At 33.6% G+C, this 18566-nt stretch overlaps 3 protein-coding genes across 3 annotated transcripts; 2 read left to right on the top strand and 1 right to left on the bottom strand.

Annotated features, from left to right (window-relative positions):
* Window positions 1-241: 241 nt before the first annotated feature.
* LOC110788105 (putative F-box/kelch-repeat protein At3g17570) lies at window positions 242-1050 on the bottom strand. Its single transcript, XM_056829331.1, has 3 exons — window positions 681-1050; window positions 506-586; window positions 242-360 (listed from the first exon to the last, which is right to left on the bottom strand). Exons 1-3 carry the CDS (start codon window positions 1048-1050, stop codon window positions 242-244), a joined length of 570 nt encoding a protein of 189 aa, XP_056685309.1.
* A 1165-nt stretch (window positions 1051-2215) lies between these two features.
* On the top strand, window positions 2216-2869 carry LOC130461300 (putative F-box protein At3g16210). Its single transcript, XM_056829330.1, has one exon. It carries the CDS (start codon window positions 2216-2218, stop codon window positions 2867-2869), a length of 654 nt encoding a protein of 217 aa, XP_056685308.1.
* A 4494-nt stretch (window positions 2870-7363) lies between these two features.
* LOC110788106 (F-box/kelch-repeat protein At3g23880-like) lies at window positions 7364-8611 on the top strand. Its single transcript, XM_021992747.2, has one exon. The coding sequence runs from the start codon at window positions 7364-7366 to the stop codon at window positions 8609-8611; it is 1248 nt and encodes a 415-aa protein (XP_021848439.2).
* The last annotated feature ends 9955 nt before the right edge of the window (window positions 8612-18566 follow it).

Below are 18566 nucleotides of genomic sequence, written 5' to 3'. Positions count from 1 at the left end.
ATAAAAACGCGCATCTTGGTCTGTTTAGTTCCATTGGTATATATATGATGGTGCATTGCCTTGTTCTTCACTGTAACTGACTCTATATAGGATTATTGTGAAATTAGCGCGATTACAACTCTAAGTTGATGTAAAATAACAACTGTGTTGATATTTGAAGTAAATAAATCATATACTATAACAAAGTTAGTTGCTGAACAAGAAGACAGATAAAGTTTGTAAGTTCTTAGGAGAGCAAGATTTAATATGAACCAGTATCCGTCAACTCGGTTGATCTCCGAAGTAGCCATTTAAAGCTTCTTAAGTAGCTCGATCTGATGGCGAATGTAACAAAGTTTGGCGTTAAGCCCTTAACATCCTCTGCACAAAGCCAAGCTCTCCACATAAGCGTCCACATAACTGATAATCCGGCGGGCTGTAGATTTGTTCAAACATCGTATTTTATGAGTTATAATGTTGTAAGATGTTGGTTCATGGAAGCAAGTGTACGCTACAATAAATGTACCTCTCTTCTTATTATAGAAAAGCTTCTTATATGACGGATGTGGCCCAGAGAATAATTCATATGCATCTGAAGTAGAATCTCCTGAAAACCATACACTCCATTGGACAACGGGGAATTACCATAAATTTTCTTATAGACGGGTTCCATAGACGCATATGAAATAACCGTGACCAACGTTCTTTCAGCAAAACCAAACCATTACAATGCCCAAGAGGTAGAAATGTTGTGCTCCAAAATTGTGTAGTTGATGTAGACTTTGAATTTAGACGAAATCCAAATAGGTATCTAGACTTCGAATACTCCATGACTAGTAAACGATTCTTGTCTACATTATTCTTGTAAACACTAAGATGCATCGAAAGGAAATCAGGTTCATCGATCATAGAGCACCAAGCCTTACATACACTCCTGAATCTTACTAGGGTTTTTGCCGGCAATCTCACCATTACCTCTCTCCACAACTCTGGTGGTAAGTCCACCTCTGTTGGTAAAAGTTTACGTCTTTTACACAATATCTTGCGCCCCCTTTTCCTTTCACCTCCCATGTCAATCAGATTGCTCGATCAAGAATGTCGTTCCCAAATATTCTCTCAATTACTAAGGGAGAGACAACGAGGAGGATTTCACATTAGGTTTTACGTGAGAAATTGTGGATTACTGTATTGGTTAGAGATCCATATTTAAAGGAAATATTAGGTTTCCTTAAACCTGATCAAAAGGCGGGATGGGTCGGGTTCGGGATGGGCCGCGACAAAAAAGCTCCATATTGTCGGGCGGGACTTAACTCTTGGTCGCTTTTTTGTGTATAAAATCTACTAAATCAGGTCAAAAATAACGGGCTTTTCACCACAAGAATTTGTATCTTTAACGACAACCTAATTACGACGGGTCAAAAATTCCGTCGCAAAAACGGGGTTAACAATCAAACAATGACAGGAATAACCGTCGCAAATGTCTTTTACGACGGGTTTACGATGGATTTACGACGGGATTTTCTATTAACGACGGCCCTCTTTTATGACGGGTTCGTGACAGGAAATCCTGTCGTTAATCAACGATTATTAGCCTTTCGCGACGGAATTTCCCGTCGTTAATAGTACAATTTTTTGTAGTGTTTCTAGCCATTTAAGACACTCTAATTTTTATTATCAAAAGTGAAATTTTGAATTGACCAAAATCCGCCCAAATTTTTTAAAATCGAGCTGGGTCCGAAAGACAGGCCTAATCAGGCCGGAATTAAGCTGATCAGGTCTAGGTTTTATATTATTTTTTAATGAGGTTTGTTAGCTAGTTTACCCTAAACGTTTTGGTTTAGGACTCTTTCTTCCTCTTGGTGGACGGTTGCGGCCTTGCTTGTATTTAAACCCTTCCCATATAGATAGCTTGCACATATATTAATGTCAAAGAACTCCTCTGAGATCAAATTTCGTATATACTTCCTCCATCCCGAAATACTCGCACCATTTGTTTGTATCCGTATTTATTTGTGTTTTTACTGAATTAAACAGTTGATAGTTATTTCTTGTTTTATTGTTAATAGCAGGTATAGCTTCATAGATGCTTTTTTAGCCGACTTTTTTAAAACAAGCGTACGGGATAGAACATAAACTTGACCTCGGTGAAAGCAAACCTTTCTTTGATTTTCATAAAACCCTTCCTCTGTAAATTGTCATTAATCGAGAGTTTTTTTGGAGCAATAATCAAATCGAGATGGGGAGTAGTAAAGTTTTACCACCAGAGTTATGCACGGAGGTATTGGTAAGACTGCCAGCGAAAACCCTAGTAAGATTCAGGTGTGTTTGTAAAGCTTGGTGCTCTACGATCGACGCACCTGATTTCTTATCGATGCATCTTAGTCTTTACAAGAATAATGTTGACAAGAATCGTTTTCTAGTTATGAAGTATTCGAATGGATACAATACACTTCAAGTTCGTCGAAGAGATAACTTTAAGATAAGTACATCCCTTCTGCAGGAGAAGATGAGCGGAACAACAACTGTGGTTCTTGGATACTGTAATGGTTTGGTTTTGCTTTCACGGAAAGATGATTATGGTACGATTAAGCTATGGAACCCTTCTATACAAAAATTTATTGTTCTTCCCCGTTGTCCTGGCGTTAGACAAATTAAAGCTCCTATCATTGGATTTGTCCCTTCTAGTCATGAATATAAAGTGGCTGCCTTTAGCTTTTCTGTTGAGAAATTATCAGTGTCGATTTCAGTTTATTCAGTTAGTGATCATCTTTGGAGGGACAAAACCGCCATGATTGATTTTCCACTTATATTTGTTCAAAGTATGGGGTATCGTAAAATATACGATTACTATATCTTTGATAAATGGAAAATTTATTACTCTCATAAGTAGCGATTGAGATTGTAAATAAAATAAATTCTCTATATTGTTTAAACTACTTTTTGAAACGTTTCTATATTTAACCCTTGAGAAATTAAAAGCTACCCAAACTCTACCTAAATACTACCTTGCCAAACCTTCCTAAATTTTACAATTAATTGCCGGTTGACTTTGGTATGGAAAGTTTCGGGTATGTGAAATTGCCGGTTGTTGAAGATCCCGAAATGGTAATGAATCTGTTTATCCTAGGGGAATCATTGGCAGTGTTTGGTATTTCGAACTGCTGGGTTATGATGGAAAACAACGACAACCCATGGAGTGTATGGTTTACAGGAGATTCTAGTTCAGGTGGCTATAAATTATTCTCTCGGGGAGTGTCATATAAGAGGCATTTCTATGGATTATTCCCCAGAAGACTGCCACATTCGTTATATAAGAAGCTATTCTATGATGAGAATACAAATACATTCATTGTAGTACTCTCTCCGTCCCGGAATACTCGACCCGGTTTGACCGGCACAGAGTTTAAGGGACTTGAATTGACTTATTTAATTTAATAGGTAGTAGTTGATAGTGGGGTATTATTTTAATGTAGTTAGTGGAAAATGTGTAAAGGGGTGGGGTTGGGGAGAGTAGGGGTTGAATTTTTAATTATTTTTTGTATGGAGTAGGGGATAGGTGGGTTAATAGGGGTGGAGTGAGAAATAATATAATATTGTTAGAATATTTCCATTTTTAGAAACAGGTCAAGTATTAAGGGACGGCCCGATAAGAAAAACAGATCAAGTAATCCGGGACGGAGGGAGTATACAACAAGTATGATGAACCAATGTCTTATAACATTATAACTCATAAACTACGACGGGTGAGAAAATCTAAAGCGGGCCTTAAAATCAATTTTGTGGGTACTTATGTGGAGAGCTTGGCTTTGTCTGAAGGACGGAAAGACCAAACTTTGTTATGCTAATTCATAGATTGTTCGTTGCCTGGTACAGTGGTACTGGTACACTCTTAAGAATCAGTTATTAAGGCTGCGTTCTATTCACCTGATTTTCACTTATTTTTCCTGAACTTATCTTATCTGAACTTATCTGAACTTAACTGAACTTATCTGAACTTATGAAAACTTATTATAGTTATAAATTATACTTGGTCAATCCTTATTTTTCCTGAACTTATCTTATCTGAACTTATCTGAACTTAACTGAACTTATCTTTAATCAGTGACCTAAACATAATTGTTAGCGGATTAGCCGGGTGAAACATAGTTAAGAGATCAATTTTGAAGGGGGTGGCCTTCAACTTGTTAATATCAAACGCATAGTTTATCATGTTTCAATGGCCCTATAAATATATAATCTAGCTAGGCTTCATTTTTGTTAAGGAAACAGGGGTTACGAATCAGCCTAGCTTAATTCCCCATGAAAGATACTAATTTGAAATGCCAAAACAAACACAAAGGCATTGGATAAAGCAAAATTCATCCCAAATTTAGTTACAGACTTACTTTCCGATCTGAACAAAACAGCAGTACGTTACGTGCGTACCTTAAGTTGATTGTATATAACGTACGCCATATTTAATTTTTCGCTCTTTGCTGCTATTAAATTTCGTCTAAGGGAACAACACCGCACTTAGCTTGGGTCGACACTAACTAAGCAAGGAAATAAAAGAGACGACGCAAGATATGGTGAGGCAGAAAATCCATGAATAGGTTGCGGGTGAAAATGGGTCCATAAATATCTGTAGGCAAACAAAATTTGTTAATGTGCCACATTGGATATAGTTCGGGTCAAAAGTCAAAATATTGTCTCGGTAATTATTTGACGGTCGATTAGAAATATTAATTTGGGTGAAATAAATTTATTAAGCCGATTTTAGTAAATCTAATTAAGCTCACTGTAAATGGTTAAAACCCAACAAAATGGGTCAAGATCATTGAAAATGTGTCAAGCATCTCATGACTACCAAGTCCAAACAAAAAGGCCCAGAGAACACAAAAAAACCCTAAAAGCTTCCCTCATCATATAAATAGGGTTTTTTACCTCATTTACGGATGAGGAGAAACAGACGGTAAAACCTAAAACTCTCAAATCTCTCCCTGCCAGTCAAGTCACAACTCTCTCCCTAGAAGAATAACATCAAGCATTTAAATTGATGTGCCGTTCCATTATAGAAGATCAACCTTGGACGAGATCAAGCCCGGAGGCCCTTATTCAAGAAGATCAAACCAGTTCGTGAGCAACACCAAATCAACATCAAACATTTAAATCGATGTGCCGTTCCATTATAGAAGATCAACCTTGGACGAGATCAAGCCCGGAGGCCCTTATTCAAGAAGATCAAACCAGTTCGTGAGCAACACCAAATCAACATCAAATAATCCCGGTGGAAGAAGAACAACAAGCATACAAAACTGACGTGTCGTTCTATTTCTACATCAACATTCTTGAACGAGATCAAGCCCGAAGGCCCTTATTCAAGTACAAATCAATCCATTCCGTGAACCAAGTCAAATACAAAGTGGAGATCGAATCAGAGGAGCAAATAATCGTTTCCGTAAGAAGTATGCATAATATATCTTACATTAGTTAGTACGAAACGTGATATGGTTGATGCTTGTTCCCCTTTTGTAGTCTATAAACTTAGGCTCCATTTGTTTCAGCGGAAGACATTTTCAAGGGAAACATCATTTTTTTGTTTCCCTGCAAGAAAAATTATAGAGGAAAAAGAACATATAAGGACCCGCCTGGATCAAGGGTAAAGGAGGAGAATGAATGAAGGAGTGAGTAATCTATTCCACCCATTTAGGGGGTAAATTATTACTCTAACCCCCTAGGGTAACAATCTCCCCCGATAAAATTCTTCCTCTCTCATCACCACAAATTTCCTCTATCAAGACATCATCACCGGAAAACTCCATCATGTCCGACATATCTACAAATTCACTTTCTCTTACCTCTTTTCTAGCTATAGTTTTTTGCAGATCTACAAACTTCGGTGAAGCTATTGGAAAAATAATTGCCACAGTTGATCTTAGCCATGAAATTCACACATGACAATGTCATGAATATCAAAAGCCGCCTCTTTTGTGGTGGCCGCCACCAGTTAATTCGCCATAAATGGTGGTGCTAATTAGATTGTATTGATATAGTAAACACAATACTAACTAATTTGCAATCTTACATATTTGGAACCATAAGATCTTAATATTGTATAATAGATTATATTGAAGTATGAATATTCTATAGTAGATTTATACCAAAATTAATTGATCCGTGCATTACTTTTGATCTTGTTCTGTATTTGAAACCATAATATCTTAATATTCTATAGTAGATTATATTTAAATATCATCTGAATATTCTATATTAGATTGCTAACTATATTCTAACGTATCTAATAATGTAAATATATTAAGAATTTAGTTTTTTTGAAAAATAATTAAATTTTTTACACAGCGACACTTGTCAGCTCCAGACTGAACGCCCTGTGTTGTAATTAGTAGAGTATAGTAAACACAAATCTCTACTAATTTTCTATTGTAGATTGTATTAGTATAGTAAACGCAATACTAACAAATTTGCAATCTTACAGATTTGGAACCATAAGATCTTAATATTATATAGTAGATTATATTGAATTATGAATATTCTATAGTAGATTTATACCAAAAGTAATTGATCCGTGCATTAATTTTGATCTTGTTCTATACTCCCTCCGTCCCGGAATACTCGATCCGGTTTGACCGACAAAGAGTTTAAGGGACTTGAATTGACTTATTTAATTTAATAGGTAGTAGTTGATAGTGGGGTATTATTTTAATGTAGTTAGGAGGAGATGGGTTAAAAGGTGGGGTTGGGGGAGAGTAGAGGTTGAATTTTTATTATTTTTTGTATGGAGTAGGGGGTAGGTGGGTTAATAGGGGTGGAGTGAGAAATAATATAATATTGTTAGAATATTTCCATTTTTAGAAACATATCAAGTATTAAGGGACGGCCCGATAAGGAAAACAAGTCAAGTATTCCGGAACGGAGGGGGTATTTGAAACCATAATATCTTAATATTCTATAGTATATTATATTTAAATATCACCTAAATATTCTATATTAAATTGCAAACTATATTCTCACGAATCTAAAAAAAGTTCCAGACTAGGCCCCTGTGTTTTAATAGATATATAGAAGATATATAGATTATAGTGCATTTATAGGGGTAAAAATCACTCTACAACACATAACGTGAAAGGATGATTTAGGCAATATAAACAATACTACGTACGTTTATTGCCTTGCCGAAGAGGAATTTTTTTTTTTTTTTTAAGGAAAAGATAGAGGGACCTAATCCATTAAATTAAATCAAGTTCTACTAAAGTCAATAGGAGTAGGAATTAGTTTTGTAGGGTTTATATATATAAACCGTTTACATATTCTGAACTTAATTCCTTACTCTCCTCTGTTTGCTCTCCCTTCTCTCAACCTTGTAGATCCCTTCTCCCTTGTCGACATGGGGAGCGCTACGAAAACCAAAACGCAGCACAATAAATCTAAGGTTTTACCACATTTACCACCGGAGTTATGGACGGAGGTATTGGCGAGGCTACCGGTGAAAATCCTATTAAGATTCAGGGCTGTTTGTAAAACCTGGTGTTCTATGATCGATGATCCTGATTTCCTTTTGATGCATCGTAGTCTTTTTAAAAATAATGTTGACAAGAATCACTTACTTGTCATGAGTTCGGGCTTGTGGGGAGACCAGAAATTCCGAGTTCGTGTAAGAGATAATTTGACGATAACTACACATATTCGGCAGAAGAGCAAATCGTTTAAGATTCTTGGAAACTGTAATGGATTGGTTTTGCTTGAAGATTATGAAAAGTGGGATAAGAGTCATAATAATAATAGGATGCGTTTTGTTTCGACGAAGCTATGGAACCCGTCTACACAAAAATCTATTGTTCTTCCCTCTTGTCCGGGCTATAAAGATGTTGTTATTATTGGATTTGTCCCTTCTAGTAATGAACATAAAGTGGTTGTCTTTGAATTTCCTTCCAGAAATTTATCAAGTTCAACGACGTTTTCGGTTTATTCAGTTAGTGATCATCTTTGGAGGACCAAAACAGTTATGATTGATTTTCCTGTAATATCTTTGCATTGTATGTTTTGGTTTGTAAAGTACGGACACGTGTGTGATTATTACTCTCATGGAGCTGCACACTGGCTTGTGTCTGAAGGAGAAAGACAGTTCACACATGTTCTTTCGTTCGACTTTGGTATGGAAAGTTTCAGGTATGTGAAATTGCCGGTTGTTGAAGATCCCGAAATGGTAATGAATCTGTTTAACCTAGGCGAATCATTGGCAGTGTTTGGTATTTCAAACAAGAGTAGCTGCATTTGGGTTATGACGTCGGAAAACAACAACGACAACCCATGGAGTGTATGGTTTACAGGAGATTCTAGTTCAGATGGCTATAAATTATTCTGTCGGGGAGTGTCATATAAGAGGCATTTCTATGGATTATTCCCCAGAAGACTGCCACATTCGTTATATAAGAAGCTTTTATTTGATGAGAATACAAGTACATTCATTGTAATATACAACAAGTATGATGAACCAATGTCTTATAACATTATAACTCATAAAGTAGGACGGGTGAGAAAACATAGAGCCGGCCTTAGAATCAAATTTGTGGATACTTATGTGGAGAGCTTGGCTTTGTGCAGAGGACGGGAAGACCAAACTTTGTTACGCTAATTCAGATATTGATCGTTAATTGCCTGGTACTGGTATACTCTTAAGAAGCATCTAGGTACTTTACAAACCAATTAATCCACAACTAGTGCTGCTACAAATTGTAACATACGTAGTACTCCCTAATGTAGAGTGGTAGTGTGGATTAGAAGAAATGTAGTAGGGATTACAAAAATTAAAACTGAGAAATAAAAAAATAAAAATAAAAAGTTTTTCTCATTTCTTTTCTAAGTTATTGTTCGTGAGCACTGGAACAGAGTACGTGTAAAATATTATTGAGGGAAAATATTGTTTTGTCTTATTTGTGGGCATACGCCTCTATTCATATTACAAACTAGATAGTGTATCTTTTATAGGCTTATTAATTAAGTCATATAGATTTCTACCTTTATATTCATATGAATCATATAGTGGATATATAACATAACTTTCTATCTTATAGGATAATTACTTTATCGTCAACATCAAAAGATATATAAACTACGGATTTTTCATGAATACTCCTGAGTTTTTGCATAATTCACCAAATTCCCCTTACAAAGGACTTAATACCCAAACTACCCTTACTAATTACACGCCGTTAGTCATCTGTTAGCCCTATTTTCAAATTCACCAAATACCCCTAATTTAAAACATAAGTCACCATTAGTTCACATTGGACGAAACACAGATGTAACTGTGTGAGTGCTCGTCAATGGACATGAAATCTTGTAGTTAAACTCATCTATACAAAGTATTAATTAATTGAATATCTGTATAATTAACAGTGGTTGTATTGCAGTTTTTCCAGCAAAAGTACAACAGAAACATCCTCTGAAATGAGAAAAAGGGATGAATATACATGGCTATTTCTGTACTGTTTACAATAATCCAATAACACAACTTAGATGTAATTTGTTTTCCAACCCTCGCAAATGATGTCCTAATAGCATACACCTGTCGCTACTTAGTGCTTAAACAAAAAAGAAGTTGAGACACATACACAACCAAATTTACTAAAAGATATAGGTATGTTATGTTACTCTATTTGATTCAATTTGCACAGAATCTTGCTTATGTGCGTCTAGTTCTTGAAACGATACAAGTTTTTACAAGGTTAGAAACCAATTCCCAATTTGTCACAATGTCCACATCAAACTTTACATACTTTCCTGCAATTAACCTCCTCTGACTAGATATTGCCTCACCTAAAGAAAGGCATATGAACAAGGAAGTCGAGACAACATGGATTTCCAACAAACTACTTTTCCCCCAATCAATGGATTAGCACATTATAATTTTTGCATAATATCAACAAACCAGAACATACATAGTTCAATAGAAATTTGAGGACGCAGACGGAAGTTTTGATGGACCTGAATAATATAATAAAATTGTATTTTTTTATCATTGATTACATTAATAAGAAATGTACAACAATATTTACTTTGGTAGAACCCTTGTTTTTACCCCTCATATTTTGTTGGAGCTCTTTTGATTGGGTCACCCCTAAACTTCTGCAAATACAACTTATTTATAGTTGTTCAATATAGGTCATCTTCATTCTCTAGAATATTCTACCTCTAAATTTTTCTAAACACTGGATATTTCTTAGGTAATTAAATTCTAGATAATTTACCCAGGTTTTCCCACACACTTTACTACAAGATTTTTATGTAGTACAATCTAGATTTAGATTTTTCTAGATTAACATTTTAATAGTTCCATTATCAACCCATAAAAACGTCCACTAGAAAAACTTCCATTAAGCAAGTCTACAGTAAGTAATAAAACCCCAAATTCAAAAAAATCAAACTACTCATGCCAAGCACAGAAAACCCTAATCCCCAATACAGTAAACTTCTACAATCAACCAAAATTCATAGAAAATTAAACACAATAAATCAGAGAAAACAAGGAAACATACTATTCTTGATTCATGCATGGTTGGAAATGACGATCGAAACCCTAGATTTGATATTTCAGCAAGAAATTGACACTTGGAGTAGATCGAATAAAGGGAGGATTTACGATTTCCGGAAATTCTCGATGATGGAAATGCAGAAAATTGGGGGAATTTTCGGGAGAGACGATTCAGAAAAAATTAGTGGGCTATGTGGCTGTGCGGTGTTTATACGAGAGAACGTGTGAAGGATATATAAAGTCATAGTGGATGAATGAGGAAGAACAAGGGGGAGAGAGGGGAGAAGGAAGCGGTAGAGAAGGGTTATGTAGCCCAAAAGAAAAATAAGGGACAAACAATAAAATGTAGTTAATGGCGACTTAATGTCTGTTAAGTGTAAGGGTAGTTTGGGTATTAAATTATTTGTGAGGGTTATTTGGTGAATTTCTGAAAATCGAGGGACATTCGATGAATATGCAAAAACTTAGGGGTATTTTATGAAAAATCCGTATAAAATATACACCTGAGTTGGCAAAACAATCAATATATATACGGTGAATTTTAGTTGTTGAGCAGTGAGTGTTAGGGGTAGCCAGTAGTGGACAACGATACAATTAGTTATCAAAGTATTTGTTGTTTTTTTTTTTTTTTTGAGGGAAAAGTATTTGTTGTGGTTGATAATTAATATGAGTGTGGGCAAAAGTATCAATTAAGATCGTAAATCTCTTACTATATTTAACCTTTGAGAAATTAAAAGCTAGCCAAACTCTACCTAAATCTCTTACTATATACTAAAAGAGATATCATTAATGACACGTGACAATGCCTGGTGTTGTGGGGTTTTTCCGGTGAGATACCTGGGAGGTTTCTTGGTAACTTTTACAGATTAAACAAGATTGTATTTTTATAGAGAGAGAAAGTAGAGAGAAGGCAGAGCAGCAATTGCTCTAGAATGTATTGATTGTGACCCCTTTTTCTAGGGAAGTGGGAATATTTATAGTACTAGGTTTTAGGGGGAATGACCTAATATTCCCCTTACATGATTGGCTGGGGAATGGGAGGAGGACACGTGTCCTTTCTCCTTACAATTCTCTGGTCTCCTTTGGCAATAGTGGGCTGTTTGGGCCTATTGTGCTTAGTTATTCACTTGGGATACATACTAATTAAGCCCCTTTCTAGATATAGGTTTTATACATACATTTATACACACTTAAATACATACATTGTAGATACCTAGATTAATACTCATGCCTCGGAGTAGACTTCGTATGATTTCTGCTTGGGGGTCGCAATACGTGCCATGTGTCACGTCCTCATTGGTACACGAAGGCACGGTAATTTTGCCCACAACACCTGGTGCGATTTTTTTCCGTCAAAAAGTCTTTTTTTTTCTCTCTTAAATTACTAAAGTTGGGTACTACAGAATATTAAAGAAAGATTGCAGCGTTTTCATAATTAAAAAGATGACAGTTCTTAATGCATTTAATTCTTAATGCATTCAAATTGGTCATAATTTTTTTCTCTTTTTTTTTTCCTCTTAAAATCCTTAAAAAATGGGTACAATTATTAATATTTGACTTGAAAATAAGATTTCAGCGACCTTAAATAAATCTACGGTTGACAAATCTTAATTCTTATTGCACTTAAATTGGTCATAATTGTGATTTGATAGAATCGTGAACTGCCAATAAAAACAGGAAAAAAATAATAGAATCGTAAACTGCCGAAGAAAAAAGGAAACGAATATGAAAAATCGTAATACGATGCACGTTATAGAAATTACCTATTAAATAAAATATTTTACAAATATTATATACATACAAAATAAAAATTATTAATACTTAACCATAATTAAGATTTTAACGACCTTACATAAATAGTAGGTTGACAATTCTAATTGCACTTAACTTTGTCATAATTACAATATGATTTGATAGAATCGTGAATTGCCAAAAAAAAAAAAAGTGTAATTGTGAACTGCAAAAAAAAAAAGGAAACAACAATGGAGTATCGTAAATTCGTAATAAAAGATGCACGTTATGAAAATTACTTATTATGTAAAATAATTTACATATGTTATATACATACAAAATAAAAAATCTTTGACAATTCATCCGAAACTTCTGCTACACGTATATACCTTTCAACTACATTCTTCAAATCAACGCCGATCATAAATTGATACTACGTAGAATATATTGAACACTTTTAGATTATTAAATAAAATCTTTCAGAATATCTTCATGCAGTATACTAAAACAGACACCAGGAAATACACGTGTCACTCCTTGGTGAAAAATTTTCTCGGCAAAACTTTTTTTTATTATTCATTTATTTATTTCAATATATTTTTATGGAAATTTTTTAGTATATTTGACTAAATCTTTAGAGAATTTGTCAAAATCTTTTGTACTCTATACTACTTTATTTTCGAACAATATAATTTTTTGTTACTGAAATATTTTATAAAAAAAATGGTCAAATTATAATTTTGATAATAACCGTGTGTACACGGGACCTAATCTAGTACACAAAATCTTGTTTACAAAGGGTGTACAATAATTTACTGTACACCAAGCCCAACTAACAAGCCTTTGTTTCTTTTGGGCTGGACTCACACGTGTGAGTAGAAAATACCTTCCTTCTTTTCTTCTACTGTCGTTATCTTTTCACGTTCTCTCTCCTCACACTCCTTCCATTTCCTCTTTCCATTGAAGAATGAAGACATTGATTCAATATTAATTCAGGTATGTCGATCTTCTTTGCTTTTGTTTTCTCTTCAATTAGATTTTTTTTCTTTTCAATTTTGATGTTAAGACTCTATCGACGAGGGTTCAAGAGAATTGGGAACACTTTGTTCGAGCTACGATCCGGCGAGAGTACCGTCATAGATATTTCCGTAAGCACTATAAGAAGTGGCCATGAATCATGGTTGTACTGGGGCTGAAATACTCAATATTCTTGGATTTTCTCTGAATGATTTAGAGCAATTTGAGAAAGTGATGCGATACATAAGATCAGACATTGCTACTTGGGAGTGGAGCTAAGCTCGAAACAGGAGGAGAACAATTAAGTTAAGAGGGATACTACATTTTCCCAATGTTTTCTCCAATATCAGTGAAGACATGTTGATTGCACATGATGAAATATTTCATTCAATTGCTTTGTACGGAGTACCATTTAAATCTAAACACTCACTTTTTATTCTTTCAAATGATGGAATTGTTACTAAATATTGAATCTCGTCATATATAATAATGTAGGGACTATTAATATAAAAGTTAATAATATCAATATAAAAGTTAGGCCTAGTGTAGTAAAAGTTAACAAAAGTTTTATATCAGTTTATCTAACTTTTATTATATCAAGCCTAACTTTTAGTATAAAAAGACTACCTTTAACATTTTTACTAAAAAATGCTAACTTTAACTTGTGAAGCTTCACTTAAGTGAAAAATTAGTAATATTAATATAAAACTTAATAATATCAATATAAAAGTTATGCCTATTGTAGTAAAAGTTAACAAAAGTTTTATATTAGTTTACCTAACTTTTTCTATATCAAGCCTATCTTTTAGTATAAAAAGACTAACTTTAACATTTTTACTAAAAAAATGCTAGCTTTAACTTGTGAGGCTTCACTTAAGTGAAAAGGTAGGAATATTAATATAAAAGTTAATAATATCAACATAAAAGTTAGGCCTAGTGTAGTAAAAGTTAACAAAAGTTTTATATCAGTTTACCTAACTTTTACCATATCGAGCCTAACTTTTAGTATAAAAAGACTAACTTTAACATTTTTACTAAAAAATGCTAACTTTAACTTGTGAGGCCTCACTTAAGTGAAAAAGTAGGAATATTAATATAAAAGTTAATAATATCAGCATAAAAGTTAGGCCTAGTGTAGTAAAAGTTAACAAAGTTTTATATCAGTTTCTCTAACTTTTACTTTTATTAACTTAAATTTAAACGATAAAAGTCTGACTTTTATATTTCTCCCTTTCTTCGGCTAATGTGAATCATGCAATTTGTTTTATTTCACACCTTGTATTTTTATGTGTTAAAGTTGTGGTTCTATAGGTTAAAGTTATGAAAATTAATCTAAAAGTTAAGACAGTATTCCGTCATATCAAGCCTAACTTTTACTTTTAATAACTTAACTTTAACGACTAAAAGTCTGACTTTTATATTTCTACATTTTTTCAGATAATGTGAGTCATCCAATCTTTTTATTGCACACATTGTAGTTTTTTGTGTTAAAGTTGTAGTTTTGTAGGTTAAAGTTATGGAAATTGTTCTAAAAGTTAAGACAGTCTTTTTCATCTCAAACCTAACTTTTACTTTTATTAACTTAACTTTAACCGCTAAAAGTCTGACTTTTATATTTCTCCCTTTCTTCGGCTAATGTGAATCATGCAATCTGTTTTATTTCACACCTCGTAATTTTATGGGTTAAAGTTGTGGTTCTGTAGGTTAAAGTTGTGGAAATTGTTCTAAAAGTTAAGACAGTCTTCCGTCGTATCAAACCTAACTTTTACTTTTAATAACTTAACTTTAATTGCTAAAAGCCTGACTTTTATATTTTTACCTTTCTTCAGCTAATGCGAGTCGTGCATTTTTTTTATTTCGCACATTGTACTTTTTTGTGTTAAAGTTGTAGTTTTATAGGTTAAAGTTATGGAAATTGTTCTAAAAGTTAAGGCAGTCGTCCATCATCTCAAACCTAACTTTTACTTTTAATAATTTAACTTTAACTGCTAAAAGTCTGACTTTTATATTTTTACCTTTCTTCAGCTAATGTGAGTCGTGCATTATTTTTATTTCACACATTGTACTTTTCTGTGTTAAAGTTGTAGTTTCATAGGTTAAAGTTATGGAAATTGTTCTAAAAGTTAAGGCAGTCTTCCGTCATCTCAAACCTAACTTTTACTTTTATTAACTTAACTTTAACTGCTAAAAGTCCGACTTTTATATTTCTACCTTTCTTCCGCTAATGTGAGTCCGTCAATCTTTTTATTGTACACATTGTAGTTTTATGTGTATTTAGTTGTAGTTCTGTATGTTAAAGTTATGAAAATTGTTCTAAAAGTTAAGACAGTCTTCCGTCATCTCAAACCTAACTTTTACTTTTAATAACTTAACTTTAACTGCTAAAAACCTGACTATTATATTTTTACCTTTTTTCAGCTAATGTGAGTCGTGCATTCTTTTTATTTCACACATTGTACTTTTCTGTGTTAAAGTTGTAGTTTCATAGGTTAAAGTTATGGAAATTGTTCTAAAAGTTAAGGCAGTTTTCCGTCATCTCAAACCTAACTTTTAATTTTAATAACTTAACTTTAACTGCTATAAGTCTGACTTTTATATTTTTACCTTTCTTCGGCTAATGTGAGTCATGCATTATTTTTATTTTCACACACTGTACTTTTATGTGTTAAAATTGTAATTTTATAGGTTACTGTTATGGAAATTGTTATAAGTTAAGAAAAGTTTTGTACCGGTCTACTCAATATGCAAATGTTTGAACACTAAGGCTATTAGCTCAAATGGTAGAGCAATGTGCATTTATGTACATGGTATGGGTTCAAGTCCCATATAGCCTACATACTATTGGGTTGTGTTTTGATATATTGTGAAACGACTATCAAACCTAACTTTTACTTTTAATAACTTAACTTTAACTGCTAAAAGTATGATTTTTATATTTTTACCTTTCTTCGGCTAATGTGAGTCGTGCATTCTTTTTATTTCACACATTGTATTTTTCTGTGTTAAAGTTGTAGTTTCATAGGTTAAAGTTATGGAAATTGTTCTAAAAGTTAAGGCAGCCTTCCGTCATCTCAAACCTAACTTTTAATTTTAATAACTTAACTTTAACTGCTAAAAGCCTGACTTTTATATTTTTATCTTTCTTCATCTAATGTGAGTCGTGCATTCTTTTTATTTCACACATTGTACTTTTTTGTGTTAAAGTTGTAGTTTTATAGGTTAAAGTTATAGAAATTGTTCTAAAAGTTAAGGCAGTCGTCCATCATCTCAAACCTAACTTTTACTTTTAATAACTTAACTTTAACTGCTAAAAGTCTGACTTTTATATTTTTACATAATAAAACCAATAGCCTATGTAGGATTTGAACCCACATCTCCGCGCAAGTTGCACGGTGCTCGCCCAGTTGAGCTAATAGGCTTACAAAAATAAAACACACAATGTAGAACATGTACTCAGATTTATTCAAATCAGGTACACATGGATCAAGTAACTTATTGAAGGTTAGGTTTCATCAATGGTTTTTGGAAATTTGTCGCCAATCAAATATGAGTATCTTGGAAGGCTTATAAGTAATTGTTGCCATGCTACAAACAAAGAGAATGAGCTACAGAATCGCTGCTTTAATATTTAGCTTTCAACATATCAAGTATCACATTGAAGCTGTGAGAAATAAAACTGGCCAAATGGAGCAATGTATGAATTAGAACCCAGGTAAATGGCAAAACTTTTAAGTAAAGCTAGCTGCGGCTATATATCAATACAGCAATCCTAGTTGGCAACATAATATTACAGGAACATTAGACTAAGGAATCAAGCCTACATTCACATAAAGGAAATACTGATTTGTTAGACCTGGAAGCTCGATGATAATGATGCTGCATATATGAAAGTGAGTGAAGAAGTTGAAAATTCCATGGTCACAGAATCTGTCTCGGTACATGTAGGAAAGAAATCTAGTGCCTAGAAACTACTGCACATGACTGCATCTCACGCAGCCGATATATACTCCCAAAAACGACTATTTCCTAATTTTAAGTTTTTAACACAAGCTGTAACTTCACCCATTCACCCCCAACCTATTACTGAGCATCACTTCACGTTTTACACCTAAGCAACATGATTTAGAGCAGCAATTTACATCAACAACTGATTCAAATCTGGCACCAAAATTGGAGTAAATACCACTATTTCCTGAACTTTTAATTAGCAAAAATAAATTTATATAATCTAACATACCAATTACAGTTATCACTAGACATAAAGCATATGAATTAACATGATTTGGGGCAACAGAACACAAGCCAGAAACAGATTAGAACTTGCAGAATGAATTAGACAATATAAACTCTAAATCGCAAATTTTAATTAATAGAATAACTCTATAATCTGAACATGCTAATTACCATTATATATAAGCATGATAACATGATAAAATATGGATCTTCTGTACTGAATTCAACTCCTTTTCGCAAAGATCTTCCACAGAAAATGGAACCTAATTACTCAAATAGAAGAAAATCAATGAATTAAAGAAACAAAAATCAAACCTATTAATGGGAATCGAAGATTGGTGCGGTGTTGGCGGCGAGTCGAACCTCTATCTTCAACATGATTCGATTCTAGTGGTGATTAGCGGCGGCGAGGGATTGAAATTAGTAGTGCCATGGTTCTCATTGCAAATTCGATCTTCATCTTCATTTGCGTCTTCCATCTTTCTCTCTCCTCTATGTTTTTTTCCCTTTTTTAATTTTCTCTCCACTCTTATTATTTGGCAGGTGAAATTGTTATGCGGATGTGTTGGAAAATTTCGCACGTGTGAAACTTTTGGTGTACGTTAATATTAACGTACACCTGTTGCGCGCAAGACCGATTGAATCTAGTAAGTAGTATAACCTTGCCAAACCTTCCTAAATTTTACAATTAGTGCTTTTGATTTAATCAAAATGCTACCATTAAACACGGTTAAGGTATTAGGAAATAAACAAATACGGAGGTTTAGGAAATAAATAAATATTGTAGATTAATTGAATAAAAAACATTTAGTGCTTTTTATAGGGTAAAATCGCCCTACAACACATAACGCGAATGGATGATTTAGGAAATAAATAAATATTGTAGATTAATTGAATAAAAAAAATATAGTGCTTTTTATAGGGTAATAAAAAAAAATATCTTAGGGAGTCTTTACAATATTTTTGTTGGAAAAATTAACGAGAAATGAGAAGCAAAATAACACGTAAAGCTGGAAAATATTCTCATTCAAAAATGCTTAATAACATAGTACATCAGATTGCCTTTTTATAGGCG

The sequence above is a fragment of the Spinacia oleracea genome, chromosome 5 (assembly GCF_020520425.1).
Source record: "Spinacia oleracea cultivar Varoflay chromosome 5, BTI_SOV_V1, whole genome shotgun sequence".
NCBI classification, from domain to species: Eukaryota; Viridiplantae; Streptophyta; class Magnoliopsida; order Caryophyllales; family Amaranthaceae; genus Spinacia; species Spinacia oleracea.
Note: the sequence above shows the minus strand (reverse complement) of the source record. Positions and strands in the feature narration are given on the sequence as shown.

Excerpts from the sequence above, each read along its gene's own strand:
- LOC110788105 (XM_056829331.1), bottom strand. The coding sequence starts at position 1,050 with ATGGGAGGTGAAAGGAAAAGGGGGCGCAAGATATTGTGTAAAAGACGT. Across the intron at positions 587-680 it reads TTTGGTTTTGCTGAAAGAAC|GAGATTCTACTTCAGATGCA; the intron begins GTTGGTCACGGT and ends TATGGTTTTCAG. Across the intron at positions 361-505 it reads TTTCTATAATAAGAAGAGAG|AGGATGTTAAGGGCTTAACG; the intron begins GTACATTTATTG and ends GGCTTTGTGCAG.
- LOC130461300 (XM_056829330.1), top strand. The coding sequence starts at position 2,216 with ATGGGGAGTAGTAAAGTTTTACCACCAGAGTTATGCACGGAGGTATTG.
- LOC110788106 (XM_021992747.2), top strand. The coding sequence starts at position 7,364 with ATGGGGAGCGCTACGAAAACCAAAACGCAGCACAATAAATCTAAGGTT.